Genomic DNA, 12,693 nt, shown 5'->3' with positions numbered 1-12,693 from the left:
CATCAGTGATTTCTAAACTCTCTTCCAATTCAGCCCTCTCCCAGCTAGTTATCCAGTGATCCATCTTTTGTCAAACCTTTTTAATCCAATGAAATCTCAGGCAGAACAGATCCAACACTAAAGTTCATCTCATCCTCCCCTTGCTGATTGCACCCCGGCCAAACCTGCCTTTTTTCCACACACTCCAAGCTTTTTCCTGCCTTGGGGATTTTAAGTTCACTGTCCCCTCTTTGTATGGTGGCTTCTTAACATTTGAGACTGGGCTCAAGGGGCACCTCCTAAGATCAGCCTTTTCCTGATAGCCAGGCACTGTGCCATGTACTTATATGCATTATCTTACCCACTCTGTACATAAGATATACATTTACCCATTTTATAAATGAGAAAACAGACTGAGTGGAAATAATTTGGCCTGGGACCAGGTAGGGTGTAGCACAGGGATTGCGCTTGGAGGCTGTGCTTTTAACCCTGACACCCTACTGCCTTCTGGCCCCAGGGTCCCAACCCTCCTTGGCTCTGAGCTACATCCCGGAGAGATAGCTGGGGATGCAGAGTCTTGAAAACTTTTCACACAAAGGCCCAACCCTCCAGAGGAAAGAAAGAAAGAATGAAATACAGGACTTAATTACTTCAGTCTGGATCATATTTTAAAACTTACTCTTCAGCAGTTTTGGACCAAAGAGAAATATGTTATTACACGAAAATGTTAAGGTGACATTTATGGAAATTGCTTTCTATTTGCCAGAGTCCTATCATTATCTTCCCAGCTCATAGTCTTGTTTTCCTGCAAATTTTCCGTATCTAATTCTATGGAGCCAATTTTTATTTGGCAAAAATAATTAATATAATAAGGATGAAAGAAAAAAATTAAGAGAACTGGCTTGTGGAAGAGAAAATTAATTACACTGAGAGTATGCTGTCGGCAAAAGGCAGTGTTTTGAAGCATGGGGAGCAGGGTTAGGTATCAATGGATTTTAGCCAGGTATTTGATTGGTGGAGTAAAAGTAACTTCGTTTTTTCTTTTATGTGTTTACAGTCAAAAGGTAGAAAGCCTGCAAGCAGTTAACCATTTATCAGGAGTAAGGGCTCGGCAAGGGGTCTGGGCAAGGTTTTTGGAAAACTTTGGATTTGAAAATTTGACAGTGTGCTCTGCCAAGTGGACTTGCCTTTAATAGGAGCTAATGTAATAATCGGCCTGGGAGTTTTAACCAAAAAAGTAGATCCTTTGAAGTGCTGCACACAAAAAGAAAATCTCATGGCAGTTTTATTAGCTCATATGATCAGCAGCAGATGATAAATAACAAATAGGTCTAAGGCATCCTGCAATCCAACGAAGTCCTGAATTCTGCAAACTATTCAGAGTTCAGCCTGGCAGCCTGAGGTAGAATCAAGCATTATAAATTGTCAAGTCATAGACACTTTTGATGAAATTGGAGTCTAAAGCCACTCCAAGTCTGACTGCTAGAGCTGGAAGAGATCGCCAAAGTCTTTGAAAACCATTCATTTTGTGTGTGGGGACACCAAGGCCCACATTTCCCCTGCGCGTCTGAGGTCCACACCTGCTGCTTGCCCATTGATGTCCTTTCCGTGCCACCTTCCATTCTTCTTACTAGTTTGATCTAACCACAGCTCCTTGCCACCGTCCCTCAACACTCCTACCCTACCTGGTAGGAGACGCAGTAGGGCATTGCTGAGACCAAGTGGTCCCCCTGGAATCTTCTGTGTGTTTGGGCTTTGATGGGCCTTCTATAGTCTAGTTCCCTAAAAATTTGAGGGAAGTTGACGCTAACCCCAGGGTATCTTCCTCTGAGCAAGGGAAGGGTTTCCTTGTGTTATGTTTTTACCCTGGGACCTTTTAGAGGTAATAAAATATTGGCTTAAAAAAGTCATTAGTCCCAAATTAGGAGCTCACCCAGGACTGGCTTAGGAAGGACAAGGAACCACAGTCCCAGATGGCTGATGACTTCTTATCCAAATGGTAACATCCTATTGCTGTTAAGACATATCTGCTTATACTACCGAGGGCCTGCTATATGTGGACTGTTCCCACCTCCTCGTTAACATTTGGCATTTGTTCTGTAATATTTCACTTAGATTTCTGGGTCTCCCACCTACAGTGAGCCCAGTGTAGCAGCTGCAGTACCAGGCCATAGTAGGCAGCCAAGAGAGGTTGTTTTTGCTGGGCTAATCTGCAAGGGATTCAAGGACAGTGGTTGGGGTCGGGTAACGTAGACATAAGCTCATCACGATACCAGTAAGAATAAAGGGCTTAACTAAAGGCTCAGGGGGTAGTAAAATACACTCCCACATAAGTTCATGATTAATTGCCATTCTATTATCCACACACTGATGGTTTTCCAAAGTATTCCATGGAACGCTAAGTTTTATTCTAAATGCACTGGGGATACAGTGAAGAAAAAAAGACAAGAGATTTCCCCTTCATGGATCTTAAATTCTAGCAGGAACATTCCATTAAATGTTTCTTTGAAGAAAGGATTGAAATACATAACAAAAGAGGAAGGCCTTGCAAAAGGTGTTTAAGAGGGATCCTAGCTCTAGGAAGGTGCTGTTAGTAAGGCGTAAGGCAGACACAGCAGTGAAGAAAGTATTTCAGAGGAAGTGGGTTTGAACTGGATCTGAGGACGAGTGGGATTTGGACATGCAGAGGGGGCTGGGGATGGCAGGGACCTTGTGGACAGGTGGACAAGGCTTGTCCCGGTGCTGGCAAGTAAACCTGCTTGGAGGGATCAGAGATCACGAGGGGGCAGTGAGATGGGATGCCAGGTGGTAGGCTGGGAGCTGTGTCCAGGGCAGTGAGTCCTTTGGAAGGCAGCAAATCTTAGGATTGAGTGGACCAAGTGAAGCACAAAATTCCAACCTGTGCTGTTTGGAGTATCTTTAAGCATCAAAGTATAAAGCTTTGTGAAATTTAGGAAACTTCTCTGGCAGCTGTCAACTCCCAGCCCCTGGACTGTCGTCTGTTGGTCTCAGCCATGGATCCTGTTTCTGCAGCTAGGATGGGGGGGCTCACTGCTCTTCATCTCTGATCTGTAGACCACTGGAGGGTGGAGGATGAGGGACAGATGCCCGCTTAGATGGTGCCAACTTGTGCATTGCTCTCCGTCCCTCTGACATAACATCATCCTGCTCCCTGCAGCCTGCCTTCAAAGGCCTCACCTTCACCGACCTGCCCTTGTGTTTGCAACTCAACATCATGCAGAGGCTGAGTGATGGGCGCGACCTGGTCAGCCTGGGCCAGGTGGCCCCTGACCTACATGTGCTCAGCGAGGACCGGCTGCTGTGGAAGAAACTCTGCCAGTACCACTTCTCTGAGCGCCAGGTGGGTGGTGTGGAGACCCTTCCTGCCCGTCTCCTTCATCCCCCAGCCTCAAGCTGCCTTTGCATCCCTGAGCTTGAGGTGTGGGTGCCCTCTCTCCAGGTCCCCCTGGTTTGACTAGAACACCTCAGTCCAAGGAGTTTCTTAAGAACACATAAGCACATATGTGGGTGTGCATTTTGCAGATGGTTTTGGCAGAAAAACAAAAAACTTACATTCTATTCGCATTTCATAAGTCATTAAAAAAAATTCATAAATTGGTTCCAGTTCATTTTTCTATAACAAAATAACGTAGACCTTTATGGTACTTTACAGTTAAAATCTTTTACAGACATTATTTCATTTCATTCAAACAACCCAGAGAAGGTAGGCATTATTATTCCCACTTAAAAGAGATGAAGAGACTTAAGGCCAGTGGCAGCTAAGTGGCAGACCCATGCTGTCTAAGTGGCTCTCTGGGTAAGGAAAGTGGCCTTGGATCTGAATCTGGGCCTCTGACATCAACTCCAGACCACACTGTCTCCAAGCTGTTTTTTCCCTTCTGCTTTATATAGATGTATCGATTCAACAAGTTCCATTCATGAAATCACTAATATTTGATGCAAAAATAAAGCTGTGGTGCCAAGCAGTTAGTGCCCTTCCCTGTAAATGTTCACTCAAGTCTATAGCAAAGGAAAGATGTGGCTGGGGGTGGAGCGCACCCAAACGTTAAAGGACCAGCCACAGACCATTCAGTCAAGGTCTCTAGTAGGATGTCGCCAGCTACCTGCTTCTTTAAAAGACTAGTTAAAAGCTACTGTGTAAGTGGGGTGAGCCAAGTAGGAAATCCTTTATAGCTTGGCTGGTTTTTTTTTTTCTCTGCATATTGCCGGGTAGAGATGAAAATGGGGGAAAAGGCATGGGGACGGAACTTTTCATAACCAGAAAACCTCAAACCATCTTCTCGACAAACTGGACTGCAACTACTTTTATTAATTTGATTTTTAGATCCGCAAGCGGTTAATTGTATCAGACAAAGGGCAGCTGGATTGGAAGAAGATGTATTTTAAACTCGTGCGATGCTACCCAAGGAAAGAGCAGTATGGAGACACCCTCCAGCTTTGCAGACACTGCCACATTCTTTCCTGGAAGGTATGTGTCTCAGCAGGTGGCTGCCAGACCCCTGCCCTTTCCCATGCAGTGGGACTGCAGCCCCCACAGAAGACAGGAGTAACGACTGATTCAGTCTTTGGGGAGAGTAACTTACAAAGACCTTATCCCTTTCATCCCTTAAATTTACTTCTTTCTGTGACCCACCCATCCCCAAATTCTCCTATCGATGTGTGCACGGGTACACACATGCGTGTATGCTTATGCACGCACACACACACACGTGTGCACACATTCATGTAGCTTCTTAGTTTTTCCAGATCTGTGGCATTCTTGACATAGGAATGTTGTTTTGAGGTTGGTCACCACCTTAGGTTGCTAAAAGCCAGGGAGGTGCCTCTGAAAACTCAAACCTAACCATGCTATTCCTTTCCAGGGCACTGACCACCCGTGCACAGCCAATAACCCAGAGAGCTGCTCCGTTTCACTTTCACCCCAGGACTTTATCAACTTGTTCAAATTCTGAATCCCAGCACATGACGACACTTCACAGTGTCCCTGCTGATTGGATAATTGGGAATACAGTGAATGGACACTTTGTTTGTAAATAGTGTACAATTTAAATATTGGCTCCTGAGATAAGACATGGGGAAGACATTGGAGAAGAGAGATGCAATTGCTGACTGGGATTTAAGAATATGGACTTCTCTTTAGAATTGGTATGGAAAAGTAGAAATCCTGTAAATAAACTTTTTTTTCTAGTGATTTGCCAGCAAGACTGTGGGAGCAGGAATTCTATTTCACTGATGAAAATGGAACTCTCCTTTTTGTTCACTGAAACTCCTTTATAGTTCCCTAGAGAGTGGAAGAAAAAAACAAAACTCGAATACAAGATAGAACACTCTTTGTTTACAACATGATGAAGATTTGCAGAAAAAAAAAAGAGAGAGAGAGAGAGGAGCCACATATGAGAAATCCCTGGGCTTTTGGTTTTGATTTTGTGTTTGTCTTGAAAAGGTAAAGGAAACACCACCCATCTTAAACCGGGCTGGCGCGAGGGCCTTTTTGTACAAAGATACCACACAATAGTCTACCTCAGAAAGCATACAATGCTCTTTCTGACAAAGTACATTACCCAGTAGGCAGTGTCTGTTTTTCTTGTAAGTTTTTCCATCACTATAAAAAGTGATTTAAAAGAGATCAAAGATGTTGGGAGATGTTGGAAGCAATCCTCATCTTGTTTCAGACTTCCTTTTTAGGCAAACAGGGCCCTCTTAGGAGTTGCCTTTAAGGACAGCCCCAAAGCACAAATGCCTTTTTTTTTTATTATTATTTTGTGTTGTTGCTCATTAGGGGAAACTGAGGGACAATTAAAGACAGGCCTTGAGGAAGTCCTGCTACAGCAAAGAGAGAATGAGTCACCCAGGAGCTGTGAAGACTTCCTTATTCCTGTTTAACTTCCTGGTTTGTGGGGGCTTCCTGGGGTATCTTCGTAGATAGGAGGTCTTACGTGGACTGGTTGGAGACCCAGTGCTGATAAAGGCTTTTAACACAAGTTTTACATGTCAGCTGATGAAACATTTTGCCAGCTGCTGTTCCCCTTGGTAGGGTGATGGGCTGAGGAGTTGGCTTTTCTCTCTCTCAGTTCAAAACTTAGTCAACCTGCATTAAGTCTTCTTGAAGGGTGATTAAATAAAGCCTGGAGCGCCAGCCAAACAGGGAGAGGAGGGACTGTAAATTCATCTTAAACCTGTTTCAGGGCTGGCTAGTGAAAATCTACTCCAGGGGATCTTGTGAGGCAGTGCTGTGAAAGGAAGGAAATCTCAGGACTCAAGTTAATTGTCAAATATTCCTGGGGGAAGGGTGTTTTTGGTTTTTTTACTTTTTATGGAACTTTGCTTTTCTACAACAATGTACATATTTTTGCAGTTACATTTGCTTTTTTTTCTTTCTTTTGGCAAATAAAGTTGCCACACTCCATGCCCTTGGCAAAGATGTGAAGAAAGAATAGGAACTTGATTCACATTTGGGTTGAGGAACAACGTGTCTTCAGGGGTTGAACTGAGAGTTGGAATGGTCAGGAAGAGGAACAAGGGGGGGAACTAAGACAAAGGACAAGCTGGTAATGCAATGTCCTCTTCATGCCTTTTCAGTCAATAATGTGCAATCTAAGTATCCCTGTTTAGTTCTCCTGACTTTGCAATGTCTGTGCCTAGACCAGTGTTTCTCAATCATTTTTTACATTATCACCTCCTAAAAAGAAAAAATAAATATTGAATTGAATCCTCCCTAATGAGAAAAATAAATGTAAGGAATAAGATTTTGTCAGGTAGGGTTGAGGTTGGAGGGCCACAAACCACTGTCCAAGCAAATGGAAAGCCCTAGACACCTTCAGGTTTGCAGTCCCAGAAATATTGCCAACTTTGGTCTGTTGGCCCAAAACTGGTGAAGTGGTCTCATTTGCACTGTCAGCAGTGGAGGTGATTTCACTCTCCAGGCAATAATGCACATTTGTGCAAAATGATCCCTACCCCAAGAGACAGAGTTAAGACTTTCTGAGATGTCTACCAAGACGGTGCCTCTGAGCTCTCCTTTGGGGGTGGAGTATGACAGAATCAAGGAACTTTTTGAAGAAAAATAACAGAGTTTGTGGTCCTCTTTCCTTGGAAGAGGAGACTAAGGAAGGAAATGGCAGGTGGAGAGGGACAGGGAAAGGAGTAGAAATGGAAGATCTTTGATGCCATGGTTTGTGTGAGGACAAAGGGAAGGTCCCAGAAGGAACAGTCTGTTTTAGCTCCACATGGTATCTATTAAGCATGGACACAGCCTCACATAAAAATAAAGTGAGATAAAAAAAAAAATTTTTTTTTAAATCTTGCTCCCTGGGCACTAATGGTCTATAGAATTCCTACTGGCAAGCCCTCCCAGAACGCTCTGACCTAAAAAACAAAAACAAGGAATCCCTGTCTGAGAATTGCTAGTCTAAAAGTCAGAAGGGATATAACAGTGGAAATTGCTGGAATAGATAGAATGCTCTACTCTCTTGGCTGTCTCTGAGACCAATACCTACCCCAAAACCCTATAAAGTAGAATTTGGAAGTGAAGGCAAATATGAAATAATTGAGACTTCCAGAGAAGGAAAGAGTTCTGCTCAGGACGATATGAGTAGATGCACAGGGACATTATAACCTGGTCCAACTCAAAGGTTTATGAGCTACGAGCCTGCTCTCTTGTTAGAAAGGTGCAGCATTTGGGGAAAAAGATTATGTAAAGTTTAGGAGTGCTCGCTTTATAGAAAGCTCCAGAAAAAACTAGGTTGTATTATTATTTATGCTGGCACTTTAAACAGATGATCAGTTGAATGGGAGGGTGGCAGAAGCTGACAAAAGTACAAGGTAAAAAATAAAAAGTTCCAGATGTGTCAGCTGTGAGATGACATTTCTTTAATGATGATCAATTTTATAGTGAAGTGACTTAGAAAAGATGGTTTAATGCATTGAGTTTACTCTGCAAAACTCTCCCAGCAAGAGCAGGCTTTACTTGTGATTGTGAAGTCAGACAGCGGGTGTGTATTGTGGTCCGACCTTATCCTCTTTGTGATTCACAGCTTCTCAGGAGGCGCTGGCTATGAACCGAGGTTCCTTGTTTCTCTTGTTTTTATATGGAAGAAAAGAAAGAGCTTGGCATTTCATTTGTCTAAGCAAAGTGGTGTAATTTACAAGGAGGGAACATCTCATTTCAGGAGATGTTCAGCAGTATATAATTCTTAATGTCCAATACAGTGTTTATTATAAAATACGCACCTGGGTTTATATTTTTCTGCCAGGCTGTAGGGCAATAATGTCTTGCTATGCAAACACTCTATTTTGTGTGTGAAATTTTTAAACTGTAACTTAATGCGTGAGGTTTTTTTTTTAAAACTAAACTTTATCATTGTTTTATACGTTGACATCTGTTGTTTTTTTATCGTTTTCCAAGTATCTGAGTCTGTGAACCATCCCTTCTGACTGGATGCTGGCCTAAAATCCTTTTAGTGTTTAAACAGAGCTCAGAAACACTCTGAACCTCTAGGCAAACGCAGAGACGTGGCTCTTTGATACATCTTGGGCCCCTGATGTCTCTAACAAACAGATCACCATCCCTTCACGCTCTGCTCTTTCCTAGTTGTTTTCCTCCCCGTTTTGTTAAGGACAGTAAACGCTCCATGGTTTTCAAGGGAAGGAAATCCCACCCCAGACTTTAGAACCTGGAGGGGAGGTTAGAGCTGGTGGAGTCCACGCTCCGGCTGCCTTTGAAGGAGCCGTGTCCAGCGCGTCTAGGGGACAGGCTCGGCCCCCTGGTGCAGGGTGGCGGGTGGATGACACTCCTGGGGGCCCCTGAGGCCACGCCTTTTGCCTCCCAGCATCTCCCAGTGTCGCCGGAGGCACGTGACCTAGTCCTTCCCAAGACCCCCTTCTGTGAAGGCCCCTGTCACTGCCCAGTGTCAGGCTTCTGGCCACTAACTTTTCCAAACATTTTGAGTTCCTGATTCTTACTGGAAAAATTAAGGAGGCACGTAACTTTTTATACAGACGTCTAGTGAGTACAACCTATTTGCCATAAAGTAAGCAGCATAATTTGACATTCATTTTTTCTCCCAGGATACTCGTATTTTAATTACAAAGGTAAGCCCTTTAATTATGAAGATTAGGGCTGAGCAGCTGGCTTACTTTCTAGAACTGAGGCTTTGATGGCCACAAGCAGGTATTTCCTTCTCCCTTCAGACCAAGAGGTACACTTCATCCTTCCTTTCTGTCACCCCGTCCTCCAGTGCCTGCTGTGAGATCGGTCAGCTTCTCTTTTAGTGGAACTTCATTCTCTGCTGAACCTTATCTTCACTAAGCAGAGAGGAATTATTCCATGAAGCAGCAAGGGGCAAGGGATCACGATATTCATTACCCTGTCTTCTGGGCATCAGTGTCCTTGAATTCATGCAACAAAAACATCTCTCAAAACTTAGGCTGTGCTCCATTTGGCCAAAAATGGATGGTGGCTCAAAAAAAAAAACCCAGAGCTCCCCTGAAAATCCATCTGCTCCAACATTACTTCTGCAGTTCGAACATGGCTTTTTCTGTCTTTGAGTTTAGAGACTGAATTTACAACACACAAGTCTGTTAAGCAGAAGGCTCCTGGCGCTGCTCTATACTTGAGAAGCCTTGATGCCATCTTTATCCCACCAAGTGCCAATCCCCCTGGCTAGCGGAGGTGTATCTTACACTCTGTGTCCTAAGCTTAGATGCTTTAACGTACTTTTTAAATGAAAAATATCATAGGGGTTGAATATCGTAACTGAAAGTGTAAGGTTAGACCAATTACATGCAAAGATGTTCATCTAATATTGTGTGAGCTGACTCCTTCTGTATAAATTATTTGCACACTTTTCTTGCATGATGAACTGATATTTTATAGTTGTTTGTACCAGACGGTGGCATATTTTTGTAAAAAATTTTTTGACACTGAATTGCAATAAATGTTTTTCCAACAACACACACTGGTGCATTTTTTTTCTGCGTCGATTCCAGCTGGCTCTCTAATCATGCTGAATGTATTTATCATTTGCCTATTGAGACATATTCCTTCTCCAGAAACCTGTTACCATTGTTTAAATATTTCTAGGAATAGATAGAAAAATAAGCTGTTGCTGGGGACCCACCTTGAACCAGTTGTGCTTAAATGGGGGTATTTACATATACTGTTCATAGAGTAGGTTGATTAGGAAAGTGAATAATGAATTTATTAAGCCAACAGATATTGACTGAATAGCTACTATATGCTAGACCCTGTGCCAGATGGTGGAACAAGACAGGAGTGGTTCTTGCCTTAATGGAATTTAGATTCTAGAGGGAAAAACTGAACACTTTTTTTTTTAAGTAGAAAAAAGAATTTATTTGTAGTAAGTACTAGGCAGGGAATAAAAAAAGGGCTGAGATGCAGAATAACAAGGGAAACCTGCGTAAGTCAGGCTGAACTGGGGGCCTCTCTGAAGAAGGAATGTTTAAGCTGACATGTGAAAGAAGAGAAGGAGCCAGCTCCACAAGAGTGAGGGCAACTGTGTTCCAGGAAGAGGAAATAGCCTGTGTAAGGTTCAAATGGCAGTCCTGCCACTTACTTTGCCACCTGCTGAACCCTCTGTGCCTCAACTTACTCAACTCTAAAATGGCGATAATAAGAGCATCCATCTCATGTGGTTATGAGGTTACATAGGCTAATCCATGCAAAGTGTTTAGAACCAGGCACATAATGTGAGCCTAATAAATGTTTGTTATTACTTCCTGAAAAATAGAAGTCTCAGCCTTGAGTTAGGAATTATGCTGCATTTCCAGCTGGGTAGGATTTACTCAGCTGATTTACCTATGGGTGACTGACTTAGTGCTTTCTGGACCGTGCCCTGATCCTGCCCCTAGCTCTCCACAAACGTTGACAGAAAAGGCACCTAAGAGCAATGAGAGATCACTGTTTTGACTTCCACCAGGATCACAGAATCTCATCATTCCCTGAAGATCCCGCCCTTCGCTCCCACTTGTCCCCTCCCTGGAGTGCCGTCCCACTGCAGGCCCCTGGCTGAAAAAAAGCTCCTCTTGCTTCTTAGGGCCACTTCCTCGCTGAAACTTCCCCCAACTGTGTCAATCCATCTTCCCACTGATAACATTTCTTACATGTTTTAGATTAAAATAAGTCCATGGAAATTTTAATTTTTTTCTCCCAGCACCTCAGCGCATGCAGTCCACTTTGGAGACCGCAGGTTTCAAGAGTTATTCTAATAAAAAAAAAAAAAAAAAACTATAGCTCAGATGCAGCTTCATTCAGTGTTTTAACATAATTACATTACAATTAGGTAGTATTGTGCTGTCCATTTTTTTTTCTTATATATTTTTGTATTTTTTATTTTTATTTTTTCTCTATATTATCATTTTATTTCTTTTTCTGTTGTCTTGCTATTTCTTTTTCTAAATTGATGCATATGTACTAAGAAATGATGATCATACATCTATGTGATGATATTAAGAATTACTGATTGCATATGTAGAATGGAATGATTTCTAAATGTTGTGTTAGTTAATTTTTTTTAATTAATAAAAAAATGTAAAAAAAAAAAAGAGTTATTCTAACGACTGAGCCAAACCAGTGTGCTTCTTCCCAGTGTGAATGGAAGCTTTAGCCGCCCACGTCTCCCATTGGCCTTGGGGAGAATGTCCTTGCTTCTGAGGACAAAAATACCTGCGAAGAAGGGGCAGACTCTCAGAATAAGCCCTGCGTAGGCAGACCTGGCTTCTCCCCAGGGTTCTGTCACTGCCAGGCTGAGCTTGCAGGAAGCTGCTTCAGTTCTCTGCCTCAGTTTCCTCACCTGTACTGTGAAGATGTGTTGGATTAGCTAGTCTCTAGGTAACTTTTCATTCAAATATCATTTGGTTATTTTAGTAAGTCATGTATTAATTAGTTCAGAGGGAACTACATTATTTTGTATTTTTGTTTTATTTCTTGTTTTTCTTCTTTACCAGAACACCAAATACCCTTCCCTCTACCTGCCCCACCAACACACACATACACACCTTCCGTCAGTTAGTAGGAGTTGGGGGGGATGAAATCCTTTAAATTTTACCAACACCTAGGTATTAAGGAACAAGAAAGCCAAGATTATGCAATATCAATAATAAATTGAATTCTACTCTTCACCAAGTGCTCTCAAATGCATGTTCTTTTTAATTCTCATAGTGACTGTATAAGGTAGATACTAGTATTATTCCCATTTTACAAATATGGAAACTGAGGGCGCTCAGAGAAATTAAATGATTTGTTCAGGATCACTCAGTAATATGCTGGAGCTGGCCCATGACAGCTGGGCCGATTGTATGTATCTCTTTCCAACTCCACATTCAGTGACAACACACTGATAACTTAGAGTCTGTCCTAGCAGGAACAGTCACAGCACAGAAATCGGCAAGTGCTACATATCAGGGCTTTTTTTTAGAGTAGTTATTTTAAACATTGCCACTTTTTCTAGGTAAGGCATTTTACAACTATGAAGTGCTTTGACATGAATGTAATTTTAACTTGAAGCAAAACAAAAGGTGGGGGATTGGGGAATAAACAGCTTGAATTCAGGCAACCCTGGAAACAGGGACTCCATAGACTCAAACACATTAGGCCTGACACTGTCATCAAGAGGAGACAATTCAGCAACCTTCACCTTCCTACAAGCATAGCCCCTATTCACAGATGAGACAACA

General features: G+C 42.6%; 1 protein-coding gene across 1 annotated transcript in view; it reads left to right on the top strand.

Moving 5' to 3' along the window:
- FBXO32 (F-box protein 32) overlaps positions 1–9,952 on the top strand; it is a 36,287-nt gene extending 26,335 nt beyond the window's left edge. The window contains exons 7-9 of the mRNA XM_077167589.1: positions 3,158–3,340; positions 4,325–4,468; positions 4,863–9,952. Coding sequence (XP_077023704.1) covers positions 3,158–3,340; positions 4,325–4,468; positions 4,863–4,952 — 417 coding nt within the window. The 3' untranslated portion in view covers positions 4,953–9,952. The remainder of the gene's footprint in view (positions 1–3,157; positions 3,341–4,324; positions 4,469–4,862) is intronic.
- The last annotated feature ends 2,741 nt before the right edge of the window (positions 9,953–12,693 follow it).

Source organism: Tamandua tetradactyla, chromosome 6 (genome assembly GCF_023851605.1).
Source record: "Tamandua tetradactyla isolate mTamTet1 chromosome 6, mTamTet1.pri, whole genome shotgun sequence".
NCBI classification, from domain to species: Eukaryota; Metazoa; Chordata; class Mammalia; order Pilosa; family Myrmecophagidae; genus Tamandua; species Tamandua tetradactyla.
The sequence above is the reverse complement of the archived record's forward strand: the minus strand, read 5'-3'. Positions and strand labels throughout refer to the sequence as shown.